This window comes from Aotus nancymaae, unplaced genomic scaffold (genome assembly GCF_030222135.1).
Source record: "Aotus nancymaae isolate 86718 unplaced genomic scaffold, 86718_ANA_hifiasm-v0.15.2.pri h1tg000036l, whole genome shotgun sequence".
NCBI lineage: Eukaryota > Metazoa > Chordata > Mammalia > Primates > Aotidae > Aotus > Aotus nancymaae.
Window position 1 is genome coordinate 36,982,017 of NW_026988450.1, and position 16,412 is coordinate 36,998,428.

Below are 16,412 nucleotides of genomic sequence, written 5' to 3' on the forward strand. Positions count from 1 at the left end.
GAAAAGCTGCCTTCAGATCTTTTTCAGAAGTAGGTGGTGTATAAATAATAAATAAATGGAAAGGAATACTGGAGCCATATATGTAAGCGCCAACAAAGTTAATCCTAGATTTTGCTAGATAATGATTCTCTGCAAATATTTCCAAAAGAGAAATGTTAACTAAGCAAAGTTTATTCTATCCTATGTGTCAAAACTGTTTGATACCCTTTTATTAATTTTCACTGTTTTCTTCAAATGAAATGTTTTGATAAATTGCTGGAAGAGTGTTTCATTTAAGAAGTGAATCTAAAATACCTATTGATTAAAATACCACCAGTAAAATATTAATGTGAGGAAGTATTTCTCAAAAGAGGCTTCTAAATCAAGCCAAAGTTTACATATGTAATTTGGTACAGATGTTAAGCATCATTCTCAAGAGATTCATGTTTTTAAAAAGAAATATAAAGCTGTTTGCATTTAATATTTAGGTATGGGAAGAATATTCTTTTGCAGACCTTCAGTCTAGACTACTACTTCATGAGGTCGTGAGAAAGAGACTTCTTTCAGTGAAGCACTTAAGAAGAATTTATGATACACACTTAGACACAGGATCGTTCAATTCAACATAAGAGATATTTAGCACTGAGTCAGACATTTCTTTCTTCTTGGTATCCCAGCAAACTAAAGAACAGCACAAAAACTGACCTTTTTTTATAAATCGATTTTAACCCTGCGAGAATACTTACCACTGAGTTATTAAAATTGAAAAAACTAATGAATGTAAAACAAATTAGTGAACTTAAACTATGCTACTTAAAAATGCAAAAGACATCTTCTGGATACTGGATATTAACATACAGATGGCACACATTTGTCTTTGTATTGTAAAAATAAAAGCTTCACTTCATTAATTTAGTAAAGCATATTTGCTATATGTAAATTATAAATGTCAAGTTATTAGCAACTATGTGTGAAATAAATGCCTTTATAAAGGTCAATGGTTGTATGAGGAAGTTAGGATTATAGTAAATATGCATAATAGTCTTTCCCTTTTTCTCTTAATTTGCATTCATTGACTGAAATAAATAAAAATGACATTATACTAGAAATTTGTTTTGCACTCTGTATTAATAAACCACCACTTGTTAATTTCACTCCCTTGTTTGTTAACTCTTACTCTAGGTCAATAAATCATTACATGACTTTGGGACCAATTTCTTGTACCATCACATAAGGGTATTTTGTGGACCTTCAAAAGTATTTGGTCTAGGAAATACCTAACATCGTATCTCTCAAACTATGAGTCAATCTGTCAGTTTGTAGAAAAGTCTCAGCATTTTATATATGAAAGTCTTATATTTTTTCCTGTTTTCACTGGTTACATTCATTTATTATATATTTTTCCTGAATTTTAAAAACTACAGTTTATTAGAACTTTGCAGTAACTGCAGGTTTCAACCAAACTCAGTAAGAAAATTTCATCAGTGCTTAACATTGTTCCCATAATCTATACATTAAGATACCTGGGACCTTTGCCAATGAAATTCAATTGATAGAATAATTTTGCCAGTAGGCCAGCTATATACTTTTTATTTAGTTATCTGTCTTATTCTTAGACCATCTACCTCAAAGAAGAAAACACAGCAGAAATTCTAGACTTCGCTACAGGATTAAGCAAATGGAAACAGTAGTAACCTACCATATATCTTCTGGATGCCCTGCAAATCATCATTAGGTAGTTTGAAGTTGTCTGTTTCCATGTACTGGTAAAATGGAGCCATGATGGCAGTGGGATCATTGGAATGCTCCAATCCCAGAGCATGTCCCAGTTCATGAACTGCTACAAGAAATAAGTCATTTCCTGTGTGAACAAGAAGAAAATAAGTTATTGTAACTAATATCCAAGTACAGAATTGAAAAGGACAATTTGGTGTTATCAACATTTCACCCAAGAAAAATAGGAGGAACTCTTTCCTTCAACTATTAGTATGGTTTCATCATTGGCTTTCCTACTGGCAAAAATACAATATCCTTCTCTCAAAAAGGGGTCAGTGAGGAGATGATGATGAGGAAGTCACAGATATTTAGAATCCAAAAGGGAAGAATAAATAATAAAAGTTGAAGAGCAGCAGTATCAGAAACTGAATCTACTGCTGTCAAAATACTCTGCTAATTATGAAACACATAATGTAAAATATCTTAGTTTTATGCCTCACATTTAATAGAATTCTAACAACTTAGTAAAAAATATAGGGCAGATACCCTCCTTACTTTTATACAGATGAGTAAAGTAAGACACGAAGATGACAAGTCTTGTCAGGAAGAGCAAAGAGCTGAGTTTGTGACTCAAGATACTCTGACTTCTAGACTAAAGCTTTAATTTCTTGCTAGCCTAGAATGTAGGAATAGAATATTGTAAAATAAAATCTATAGGCTAATAGTCATACTAACTAGAATTCTAGTTCTAGCTTTATAAATACCAATTCTAATCTTTTCATACCTAATCTGAACAAAATATATCTATCTTAGAGCTGCTGTTCATCACTGAAAATTTCTACCTGTGGTAAATTTGCGAAGTGAAGTCTACTGAGTAAAAAACTCTGCAGAGATATTTGATGTGATTTTATGCAATCAACCCCCTGCTGATGACTTCTACATTTTGTTCAATCCTGGATCATCACAACATACTCATTATGAGAAACAGAGGTGGTCCTACATCTATATTTTTTAATGCTAAAAATTTAGTTGGACAATGTGATGTATCAATTAGTTGGGGCTTTTACATTTCTAAGGATTATGTTTCTAAGTGAAAAGTTTAACGTGATTGAACATGAAGGGTAATATTTCACATGAATACCTGCCAGAAATGCAAATATTTAATAATTTCAACAAGAATTATTTCTATGAAAGCTCCTTTCCAACCACTTTTTTAAGGTACTGTGATCATTGCCTTCAGAAGACTATTTTTTGAACCCAAAGCCAGGTGAATAACCAACGTAGTCTGTCACAGAGGAATAGATGAAATCCTCAGGCTGACTCTTTATATGATATTAGCATACCAAAAATGAGTCACTGAAACAATACTTCCAGGGGTCTGCCTGAATAAAATTATGAATAGAGCATGGTTATTGAGGGTTGTTTAGAAAACATCATAGTCATAGGAGGAATTAAAAAAAAAAAAAACAGAAGGAAGGAAGAAGTTATTCATGAAGAGTTACATAACTATGACAATGTTTGCAAGTATGTAATTTAGGGAGAAGACTACTAAGGATTGTGTCTTGGGGCACTCACAGGTGAGAAGATGATTGGAAAGAAAAGAAGTTATAGTCATTTTTAGTCATGAAACAACCCCAATACAAAATGAACACCTTAGTTAAGATACCAGTCTAATAACCATGAGGCTTATTGCTACCCTAAATAACATGTTAAGTGGAAGAAGGATAGCTTTGGAGCATGCCCATACCCAGAAAACATGGTTCAACTTTGGCTGGAGCATGGTATCACTGGGCTAAGTGAAAGGACATTTTCACCAACAGCAGACCAAATGGCAAAACAAAGATCTATCAAGCAGACAAAGGAGCAAAAGAAGCTCAGGCAGTCGAATGAAGAGTAGAAAACTCAGGAATTGGCATTGAAGTTCACCATGAACAGCTAGTCACACCTGAACTCAAGTCAGAAGACAGTGCTCACTCAGAAAATAGCTTCAGACACTCCTGGCCTTCTTTTAGCAAAACTGATGCAACTTCTTGATCAGAAAGTCCCAATGTGGACTTACACGGATTATATCTTATTTTAATCTTCAAAAGGAAAAAAAAATTCCAACTTTCATTCCCTCCTCCTTGCATATCACCTTCACTAGAAAAAAACACATCCTGCTCTGTCCCTAAACACATAGGAAGTCAGTCTTACTCTGATGCAGATAAATAGTGCTTTCAGTCAAAACTAAAATTTTGGCTAGGAGCCCTGCTGAATTATAAAGACACTTCAAACCTCTCACAAGAAAATAGTCTCTTGCTCTCAGATATATTTTTTTCCTTTTTTGGCTAGAAAGAGGAATACAAAAAGACAAAAACAACATAGACCTAATAGCAAACAGGTCATAACAGTCAAAGCCATTCTGTTTCATTTATCTGTTCTCTTCAGATCATTCATATTTTTCCTAAGCATCATTTTGAAGGGTGGAGTTATTCCTTGTCTAAGGAATAAAGTAAGGCTTTAAAAGAAAATTAGTAGGACCAGGATATGAACTTATAACCTGTTGAGTACTCTACAGCATTTTAAATCAGAAACATTGGCCAAGGGCGCCAAGTAATTACCATTCTTCAGATGATTGGCAATAATGTAATTAAACCTTACTTGCAGCTTCACAATAGTTTAAAAGGGTAAGTTGTTCAATAAAGTACTGCCCTGTGATTTGAATTCCACTAGGAACAAAAGTTGTTGGCACACGATGAGCTTCAGACAATTAAAATGCACTGGACCTCTTTCCTAATGATGAAAATAATAACTGCTGCTGTAACTTATCATTAATTCACATTATTCAAAATCCTTAATTGTTATATGCCTTGATTTTATCACCAAGCAGGCAACAAAGGATAAATCAGTCTCTTGGTTCTTAATACAGAAATAGTACTTGCTTCTTTTGTAAGATTTTGAGTTTTGAGTTTGTTGCTTTCAATTGTATCTCTAATCTCCTTTCCTTTGTATATTCCAATACAATATTAGAATACTAAACTGTATATTATGAAGGATAATGCATTATTTGTCATGTCTTTGTCATAATTATGTCTATATTTTATTCCAAGCTCCTTCATCCCTCCATGCATTTTCACATACTGTTCTCTCTGCTGACATATCCTGAATGTTAAAAAATGATCGTGTAATATTTTATACATATAAATTGTTCTGAGTAATTCTAATATTTATAATCCTACTAAAATTTTTGGATATCACCAACATCATTGGATCTCTCTCTGATGTTTCTGTGTTCCCATAACTTTGGTTCCTCCATTCTTTCTGGAGGTCATCACTACCCCGAGTTCTGAATTTCTCATTGCATTGCTTACATTTTTGTTAAATGTATTTTTGTATATTTTGCCTTGCTTATACTTTTATCAATTATGTATGTTTCAATGAATTATAGTTTCTCCTAGTGTTGGAGCTTTGCAAAGTTTATCTTTACATGCTGTCTTCTAAAACTTGTTGAAACTCAACATTTTTTCCTAATGTATGTCCTCTAGCTTGCCTTTGTCAATTGTGCAAATCTTGTTAATATTTTAAAACAAAATTCAAAGTCATCTCCTCTGCAAAGCCTTCTCCAAATTCCCAGGTCAATTCAGTCCCTCTACATCTGTGTATACTTGGCCTTTCTTATATAACTTGATTGTAACACATACCATAATTGCCCTGAAAACTTCTGATGCTCTTAATATTTACTTGTAGCTTAAGAGACTGACAGTAAATTTGAACAGATTTCTGATTTTAAACATATAAATATTTAAAATATTACAGTCCATATCTAGAAATAAAAATCAGAAATCATCATTAAACCTGTGATTAGTAGAGATTTCTCCAGTGCTTAGTGGATGAATAAGATGGAATGAGCCTTCTCAACCTGCAGCTCTATCAGACCATGAGTACAGTTGGTTTCTCTAGTTGAGAAGCTAAAGAGATATGTGGGACCCAGCCTCAGAGATGACAACAGTGATCCTCCCCTCCTGATCTCACACTCACATTGTATGAGGGTTTTATCAGTTTGCCACAGCAAAATATGACAAAAGTGATGGTATTTGACTTCTAAAGTGAGGTCATACGATATATCCATGACTTCCATCTTATCTCTCTTTGTTTCTCTCTCCCCTACCTTCCCCCACACCTGCCCCCTCTACAGCCATGTGAGTTAGCTTGGAAGTGAATTTTCCAACCCCTTCATACGAGTGCAGCCCCAGCCAACATGGGTATCCCTGAAATAACCCTCCTAGCCAGAACGACTTGGCTAAGCCGCTCCTCGATTTCTAACCTTCAGAGCTAGAACCTTCAGAACCATGTGAGACAATAAATTGTGGTTTTAAGTTGCTGCATTTTGGGGTAATTTTTTAATGCAGCAATAGATAAGTGCTATGGGGTATTTTAGCAGTCTAACTCCTCTCCATTTGGTTAGGATTAAGAGCTAATTCTGAGAAAAACTGAAAAATACAGAAGAAAGCAAGCTACTTTGAAACATGTGAGTGTTTGTATAGCACTTCTGAAATAAACAAGGAATGAAAATATTGTCCATTCCAACCCCCTCTACAATAACCAAAAGGTTTAGCATAACTTTTAGTCTGAAGGAATGTCTGAGTTTGAAAATTTCCAGAGGTAGAAATATCATCTGTTTTCTTGTCTCCTGTGTTTTTTCAAATCTGAAAAATCTGATACATTGTTGTACCTATGCTATTCCTCTTTGCACTTCACCAAAAAGAGGGCCACTCTCTTGGTGGTCAGAAAAGCGTGGTTCCTGCCAGAGAGCCAGAGAAGTCTGATAGATGGATCTGAAAACATAAAGGAAATACTATTTATTGAGCATCTATTATAAACTATAAATGTCACTGAAATTCTTATTGAAACGTCATGACCTAAACTTTATTACTCCTGCTTTACCAGTAAAGCTCTCAGAGGCTATGGAACTTGCTCAGTCAGGCAGCCCTTAAAAGGCAGAGTTGGTATTTACATCCTGAAGGCACAGATCACCTAAAAGGACTTAGATCACAGCTTTGTAATACAGAAGCTGAGAGAAGCTGATCTTGGGTAAATTATCACACATCTCTTTCTGACACTATTGCTCTTCCATGAAGCCTCCAGTATTTCAAGGCGCTCTCTCTTGCCTTCTCCCTGCCCACCATCCCTGGCCTCAATATTTCACCTAGGCTGGGCTGCTGCCCTAGTGCCTCAAACTCTAGAAGCATCCCTCTGTCCTTTCTCTAAATGCTTTCCCCCAATTGAATCAAACACAACTTGACTATGAAAATGTTTATTATTGCAATCATTTATTAATTACTTACCATTGATGAGTGAATTTCTTGCAATGCACCTACAATTATGAGTAGCATTACATGTGTGTCAGATAAATCTTATTGAGCTTTATTTGATGGCAAACCTAACATTTTTATAAATGCTCAGACTTTTGGAGTCTTTTGTTGTACACAGGACTATTATTATGCCCCAACACTTGAAGAATTAAAGGAAAAAATAGTTTTTATAATATGTTATGCAAGTGACAGGATGAGGATGAAATATCAATTAATAGTCATATGTGCCAAGTAGACTCCTAGGTACTTAATGTGTTTATCTACTCCCTGCCATATTAATTAGTTTTTTTAATTATTATTATTACCATTCTACAGGCTGAGAAACTATGACTTCCATTGACAATGGGACTTGACCAAAGTTATACAGTAAGTGACAGAAACTTACATAAGCCCCCTAACACTCCAGGTCCACAATCAAGAGCTTAGTGTGCTAAGAAGACACACTTCTCCACTTTTTTCTTAGCCCTAAACATCTTTTCAAGGCTCTACAGAGCATCACAGGAGACTAGAGCCACCCTGTCAAGCTACCTTCAAAGAACACAGTTGCTGCACAGGAGCTGTTTGTAGGCATCTGTAATAATAATATTTCTTTTTTTCCACTGAACTAATAATAAACTTAATATTTTACAACTTAGTAAATGTTTTAGTCTGTCCTGGCTGCTATAACGTAATACCACATACTGTGTGGCTTAAACAACAGAAATTTACTTTCTCATAGTTCTGGAGGCCAGAAATCTGAGCTCAGGGCTCCAGCACAGTCAGGTTCTGGTGAGGGCGCTTTTTCCTGACTTCTTCAATGCCCAGCTTCTCTGTGCATACTCACTTGGTAAATAGAGAGAAAAAGGAAGCTCGCTTGTGTTTCTTCTTATAAGTAAACTAATCCCATTAACTGGACCTTATTCTCATGACCTCATCCAATCCTAATTATCTCTTAAAGGCCTGATCTCCAAATACTATCAGATTGAAAGGTTAAAGCTTCAACATATGAATTTTGTGGCTCTAAACACAAAATTTTTATGAACACAATTCAGTCCATAAAAATTCCTCGGTCCAATTTAGCTGCTCAAAGAGCTTTTATCATTTTCATTGCTTCTTACTTTTAATTAAGTTTGAAAGTCCTGGAGATTTTTTTTTTTTACAATTTTTTTAAAAACAGTATTGCTACAATTAGAAGAATAGGTATAGTACATGGAATTTCATTTTTAAAATTATATTTCAAAATATTTCTTCAGCAATTCAAGAGGTTTTTTGGGAATGTTAGAACTGTCTGTTTGGATGTGGTTTGAAGCATGCCTAATAAGTCACACTTAAACGCTGGGCACTTAAAATATGAGGAAAACAAATTGCCATTTAACAGGTCTTCCAAAATCAGAAAAAGTACTTTCAGAAACATATAAGTGTCGAACATTTATAGTTTTTAATTAAATAAATATTTAGATTAAATCAATATAATTAAAACCACTTAGGTATATGTTACTCAGATAAAGTAGAAAACCTAAGAAAAAATGTGAATAATCAAGGCCAAACTATGTATTTTATTCCTCTGTGCTGGAGTTTGAATATAGTCTGAATTTAATGAATTAGACATGTCTTTACTTAATTCATAAAAGTCTTGCTGAAGAAAAGCAAGATTGGATATAGTTAATTGCACTATGCTAAAAACAAAGCCCTTTTTGTTTCCTGTTGAGCTCAGTTAAGATTCTAAGAACATTCTCAGTTCTGTTTCATGTTATTTATTTTTGTGTGGTTTATCTGTGCAATATTTTTTTCCCTGGGTAGCTCAGTTTGATTGGTCAGGATGATTCTGGAGTCCTACTTGCCTCTCTCTGCAGCTAGTGCAAAAGAGATCAACTTTATTGACTCCTTTAAAAAAAAAAGTAATCCCATAATAAATTGCAAAGCTACTTTTCAGGAACTGATCTAAATTAACTGCCATATTATTATTACTATTTGCATAATATAAATTATTATTTGTATTCCAATCCTGGTAATATGTGCAACAATTTCCAGAGCAGCAACAATTATATAACACAAATTTTTAAAAATTCCCAGTTATCTACTATGTGCAAGGAAATATATGCAGAATTATTGAACTAATGAGAAACAATTTATCATAGAGAGTAACTGACTTTTCTACTTGGGCCAGAAAATATGAGTGACTGGAACTCTAAAGATCAGTCACTCAAGGCTTTCGTTCTTCATTTAGGAACTGAGAGTAACTCAGTAACTAGGAGCTCTTTTGAACTCATAATACTCTCCAAGGATCTGACAAACAATAAAACTTATCCCACAAAACATGACTGCATTAGCAAAGTACTGCATATTATTATGGAGTTATTTCTGCCCTACTTAAGTCCTTTAAGACATTCTGGGGTACACACTCTCAGTTATAAGATGAATAAGTTATGGGGGTCTAGAGTATAACATGATGCTGATAGTTATCAATACTGTATGTATACTTGAAATTTTCTGACAGAACAGATCTTAAGTGTTCTAGTCACACACACAAAAAAAGAAAAACGTTAACTATGTGAGGTGAAAATGTGTGAACTAATGTGATTGTGGTGATCACTTCCCAGTGTGCTTGTGTGAGTGTATATATATGTAATCATCACATTCCACACCTTACATACATATCAAAAATAAAAGACGAACCATATTTAAAATCCTGACTCAACTATTGACTGTATACAATTTAGTAAACTACTAACCTCTCTGCAATTCACTTTCTTCATTTGTAAAGTGGGTGTGACATCACCTATGACAGGGTTGTTAGTAGGTTAAATATCATCAAGCATATAAAATAGTTTGTATACCCTCTAGGAGATAGTTTACTGTAAAAAGTGGGAATTTCAGTAACAAAAACCACAACTACTTCTACCACAGTGAATATTCCTGTAATCAATAAAGCTTATAACAAACTTTTGAGGTAGATACTAAATGACATGAAATTGAAGCTCTGGTACACTGGATCACAGAAAGTAAATAGGCTGTTATGTGCCTGAATAGGAATTTAAATATCAGTTCTGACTTTACCAAAACAAGTGCACCAACTGGTTAAACATGATTACTGTGCAAATGTATGTGAGTGACAGAGTAGGGAAATACACTGGGCTCAAGTTCTGGAGAGTTCTGAATGCTAGGTATGAGTGTGATTATCATGTAGGAGATAAAAGAGTACGATGAAAGTTTGACATTGAAATGATATTGCTGTAGAATAATTTGGCCTCAGTATGCAAATATGTTTGGAGTGAAATGACTAATGGCAAAGAAAGCAGTTAGAAGACTGCTTCAGTAGACAAAGATATTAGGTGATGAGGACTAAGGTAGTGATGAAGGGAACAGAAAACAGGAGTCAAAATGAGAAAAGGAAGTATGTGAGTGATATAATCATTTCAAATCAAGTTTTTGAAATTAGGGGTTATGACCAACAATAATTATTACATTATTACATTACTATTGGTCATAACCCCTAAATCACCAAATTCCATGTAAAGAGTATCTCATATTTTATTGTCATTATTTCCAAAAACAGAAAAACTTAACTTGGACTTTGATTAGAACCTCAAGGTTATGATTTTTAAAGACTGTCCATATAAATTTCATATATAAATACTTCACATTATTTTCACAATGTAAGGTATTTTATTGGCTTTTCTCTGCAAATTTTGTGCTTAAATGAATAATTAGTAAGAAATAGTATAAAAGTTTATAAAATGTTTCATACATTTGCTTGTACCAGCACATCTAGATTCTAGTTCCCATATGTATTCTGCTATATCCTTCGAGCACTTTGCTGATGTGAGCTTATCCTACAAGAAAAGTGCTTCAAGACTTAACTGTTACACCAATGATACAATGCTGTTATACATGAGGCCTGGCTCATAACAAGGAGGTGGGTTGGCTCTTTTGGAGGAAGGGCATTGAGCTTACTGTGATGCAAAGATGCAGAACTGGAAAAAGCATGACCTTTCTAAATAGCTTTCCAGCTGGAAGCTCAAGGTCAGCCTTTACCTGCATGCTGTGGAGAAAGGCCTCTGTTTCCTATCAACTTTTTGAAGCCTTCTTAAAGCTAAAAGCCAGTATAGGCTTGCACATTTGCATATGAGAAGAATAATTAACAAAATAATTAGTGTATTTTGTTCACAAAATTCCTGCTTTTTCGGTTTACATATTTGGACATCAGAAACTTTTTTTATTTTACATTGAAAAAATTTCTGATCCTACACTAAATAAACAACTCTGAAGCATAATTAAAGGGTAACTTACATAGAAATTGAATTTAAGATGTATTTTGTGGCTTATATCTTAGATGGCCTTAATTTTCCCTACAGCTTGACTAAACTTTAGACAAGATTTTTTCCTGACCATAAGCTCCAGACTTCCCTTTTCTTAACGGATTTACTATAGGAAACTTTCAAATACAAATTCTTTCCTTGTTCCTTTCGGATGCAAATATTATCCCAGACTCTTGCCAGTTTTACAACCCAACCTAGGAATGTCTTTATCTGGTATGTGGGAGCCATTCTTTGAAATGTAATCATCAAGCAAGATAGAGTCCTTGTCTTCCTGTCTCTATGGGAAGGGAGAAGCCTTATTTTGATTAGAAACACTTAGCAAAAAAAGATATCCTAATCACGTTGATGGACCTCCTCTCTATACTTATTAAAACCAGTCATGACTATACGTCCCCAGGAAAATATTGGGAAAGTATTTATAGACTGTGGAAGAAGGGAGTCTAGAGGTCTGGATAGTGGTCAGATTCATTTGGGAACATAAACAGACTTACATAGGTTTTCTGGTTCATTTCCACTTCCTAAAGGAGAACAAAAGTTGGAGAATAGTTGGGTTTAAATTCCTAGCTCTTCGGGACTAGAATAGAGACCCTCACAGAAGGGATGTACAAATTAATAAACCAGAAATCAATGTTATAGTTGTGCATTTAGTTGCTAGAGTGGGTGTGTACATGGCCCTCAGAGTAAACCCATGCAACATGGTTCTCTGCACCTGGATATATTTACATTCATAGAAGCAACTAACCTCTATTCAAGTAAACTGCTTGTTTTCTGCAAGGAGGAACAGATTAAATTAGTGATAGAATTTAAAAGTTGAGGGACATAGAATTTTAGTTGTTTCCCAAATTTTGCTATTTTCAGTTCATTGCCACCTGATAATTCATTTTTTTAAATTAGAGACTTGATGGCCTAGATATAAATAATTTCCCGTTTTTAGAAAACAAAGCAAAAAACAAATAAAAACAACCCATTATACTCAAGTGTTTGCACAGAGATTAAAAACTTATAAACTTTTTTTTATAAAACTAATACATGAACAACGGCAAGCATAGTAAAAAGCATGATAATTTTATCATGACATATTCAGATATCCTGATGATTTCCCTTTCTTCCCTAAGTGAAGCTTTTCTCTGGAAGAGCCTGTTTTGCCCCCAAAAATGAAAAAAAAAAGGCTGTTTTTTTCTATTAATGATTTAGAGTTATTTTTAGTTTTTTCTAAAGCAACCCTCTTTCCATAATTTCCCCAACATGCATTTTTTCCATAAAGAAATATAATAGTAAAACTAGACCAAAATATGTGCACAAATATTTTTAAAAATTATAACCTTAGTAACTTAATATAATCATGTATTTTTAGAGTAGGTTTCACATGTATGTATAAAAATTCATAGACATATAATAATTATATATATATATGTCTGTGTACATATATATATATTTCTTTTTAGCATACTGTGTACCTTATACTTGATAGTGGAACAGTTGGCATTAATTTACTGTGTTGGCCGACAGAGTGATTGCCCAGAGCTTGAAATCAACGACTCAGGAATTTCTGACAAAGAGTTATTTATTTTAAATAAGATTTCCCAACTCAATAAAAGCTATTGATGCTAATAAGAAAAGACAAATGTGTTTGCCTTTTTGTAATTCTCATTTCAGAACAGTAACTTGAGCTCTTATTGGTTTTCTAAGAAGCAATGTAATACATGTAAATTTTTCCTTGATAAATTGTCCTTAATGTATGAATTTAAAAAATAATATGCAGAATCACAAATTTGATAATTATTGGTATAGTCAAAATTAGTAAGGATTAGCTGAGCCAGTTTATCAAGACATTTTGATGTAGTGGACTTTAAAATAGACATGTATATGGCATATATTAGTAAAATCAGAAGATTCATGCATGGCCTAGTGTTCACACAGCAAATTTTAAAACATACTTCAGGATCTTGCAAAAGGATATGATGTAACCTAAGTGTCTTCCTTATCTGCTTTCTTTAGTTTGCATTTAGAGTGGCAGAACTGAAATAGCAAGATAAAAATGGAAATGAAAATTAAAGGACATTTCTTTTTTTAATGATAGATATGCTTTACAATCGTCTGTGATTTATTCCACATATTCTGTAACTAAAATTCATATTTAAATTATTTCAGTGTAGGTACAGCAAAATATCTTGTCTTATTTTTATTTAGTAAACAAATATTTGAAAGCCCTGGGTTTTTGCTTAGGAGTTGGCAGACTATTCTGTTGGCAATATGGTTAAGAATTTCAAATGTTCTGAGGAATGTTTTCTTTCTAGGATACATGACTTGGACGGAAACCATAACCTAAATGTCTTGTGAAATGTGTGTGTGTGTGTGTGTGTGTGTGTGTGTGTGATTTGTAAGTAGAGCAATGAATAAACCACTTATGCTTCATAATTTTTACAGATTCTAAGAAAATAAATTTGTATAATAACTTCACTGTAGTCTTGGAAATTTCTTCCAGCAAACAGGAACACTTAAAAATGTATTAAAAATATTGACTCAAAAAAGGTAAGGATGTAAATCTCTGATTGTGAGATTTCTTTTCCTTTTAATTATGTCTTGATTGTAAAGAACATAATTAATTGGGAAGCAGTTTGCCTCATTTACTAAAGGATAATAGCAATATTCATGGGGTACCCATTGTGGCCCAGACTCTTCTCACAAAAATCTTTTAAGGTAGATACAATCACCTCAGATAGCATCTGAAGAAATAAAGGCCTGGAGTAAATAAGTTAAAAGCTGGTAAATGGTACAGGCAAGTTTGTATCCAGGTCTGTTTGAATACAAAGTCTTTCTTCCTATGTTGAATATGCCTATCCTGCATTATTTTACACACACACACACACACACACACACAAAAAATCTTCCATAAACTTCATTACCTAAAGTAAGGTAAAAGATATAAATGTAATTTTATGACACAATTAACAAGATAAGAATCAATGTTGACACCAAAAAGGACTACCATTTCCTTTGAGGTTTGCTCACAGACTGTTAGATTTCATGAATTTTAATAACATATAGCAAGAATGTATGGACCACTGCATGCCCAACCAGAAACACAGACTATTCACAGGAGATACAAGTATCTCTGAGGAATTTACTGTGCTCTGCTAGACAACATCTACCATCCTATACCGTATTAATGGAGTGTTAACAAAACATCATTATCATCACAGTACTTTATTGGTCAAAATTCTAAAACAGTTTCTTATTACAGTTGAAATTACCCATTAAAAACTACATTTAATAATCTGGTTCAGACTTTCTTATCCAACCCATCTTTCACTATTCACTCACACGTACCTTAATTCTTAACAGTTGCCCTAACAAACCATAGTAATTGTTACCTCTCTTACTTACTTCATGTGAATATCATAACATACATAAATGTGATAAAGCATCTGCCCTTCTTCTCTCATTGTTTAAAGTTTTAGTATGTTTTATTTTGATCGAACAACCTTAGACTGTCAATGTTAAGAAATGAGAATCAAACTGTGTATGAATGAGTCCATTCATTACATCATGTCATTTATTGCTGCAAGGGAAATGTCTTCTGCAGAGGTAGAATTTCCCTCTGAAACTACTTTGACTATTTTCACATAATCCCTCTGGCCTTGTCCTACTCTATTTTGTTAGTCTTCCTAACAGTGAAGTGATTTTTACCAAAATCTATTCTAGCTGTGGAGAAATAGAGATTTTTAAAAACTATGCCATTAAATTACTCATGGATTCCCTTGTAAAAAGTAGAAAATTAAGTATTTTATATGTACACGGGAATAAGTTTCAGTACTTGAAAAACCTTGGAAAAACTCTTTAAAATATGATTTTTCAATTGTACTTTGTAAACAACTTCAAGAATATTATTGTTTAAGTTAGCCATTGCTCTGTAACAAATCAACATCTTAAAATAAAAGTCATGGGTACTGGGTTGTTCAAGACAGATTTTTGTGAGGTTTCAAACTGTTGGCTGAAACTGTCGAAAGGCTTGACTAGGGGAGGCTCTGTTTCAAAGCTGAATCAGGAAGTGGTGGAAAGCTTTGGATCCTGCTATCTGTTGGACAGAGATGTGGTCCTGACCACATGGGCTCTTTGCATATGTTGGTTATATGTCCTCATGACATGTCATCTGACTTCCTCCACAGTGACTGATGAGAGAGACAGAAAGACTGCCTGCACTGGAACCTGCAGTCATTTACAACCTAATCATGGAAGTGATTCACCATTACTTCTTCCATAGTCTATTCATTAGATGTGAGCTGCTTTGTCTAGAGCTGAAGAGGAGAGGATTACACCAAGGCATAATTGCCCAGAGGTGGCTCACTGGAGGCCATTTGGGGGCTGGTTACTCCAGCATCAATAACAATAGTGAATGTGGCCACTTGAAGCAATTTCTAGGTTTGAGATATCGTACTAGGTGTTTGCACTCATTGTAATAAGTATGCAAGGGACAGTCTTCCATCTACGTTTTTCCTATGAAGATACCGACACTCAGGAAAGTTAAATAAATAACAAGGAATATTGGTAATCACTGGTAAAGCCAGAATTCAAACCTAGGTTTACTGTATTCCGTTAGCAATTTTTCTCCCCTTTAACACTGTGCCTTTTTTATCTTCTACGATAATGATAAATGATCTAAACTATAATAATTTTTATTCCACATGCTGTTTTGGGAATTCATGCTACTTAAGCATAGAGAAAAAACAAATCGTATTGAATTATATTGCCATTAACTTTATTAAATTTGATTCAAGGGAAAATATTACAAGCTTCAAAATCTGCTACTTTTCAACATGATACTTAGATAAAGAAAAATTATAGAGATCTGACTTGCTAAATTTTGAAATGAAGTGTTTGTGCTAAGAATTGTTCTCCCAAAAATCATTCAGAAACACAGGGTCCTCTTTAACACTGTCTTGTCCAATAGGAGTTTACAATAACCCTCTTCAGTTACTATTCTACAAAGGCTGAAGAATCAGGAGCTAGTGATGGGTAAATTGACCTTTTAATGATCGAGTAATAGTATTTGTTTATATCTGAAGAA

At 33.9% G+C, this 16,412-nt stretch overlaps 1 protein-coding gene across 1 annotated transcript in view; it reads right to left on the reverse strand.

Annotated features, from left to right (window-relative positions):
* Positions 1-16,412, reverse strand: part of MMP16 (matrix metallopeptidase 16) — a 274,698-nt gene that overhangs the window by 74,222 nt on the left and 184,064 nt on the right. Inside the window, exon 5 of the mRNA XM_012465088.2 lies at positions 1,679-1,840. Within this exon, the coding sequence (XP_012320511.1) occupies positions 1,679-1,840 (162 nt within the window). The remainder of the gene's footprint in view (positions 1-1,678; positions 1,841-16,412) is intronic.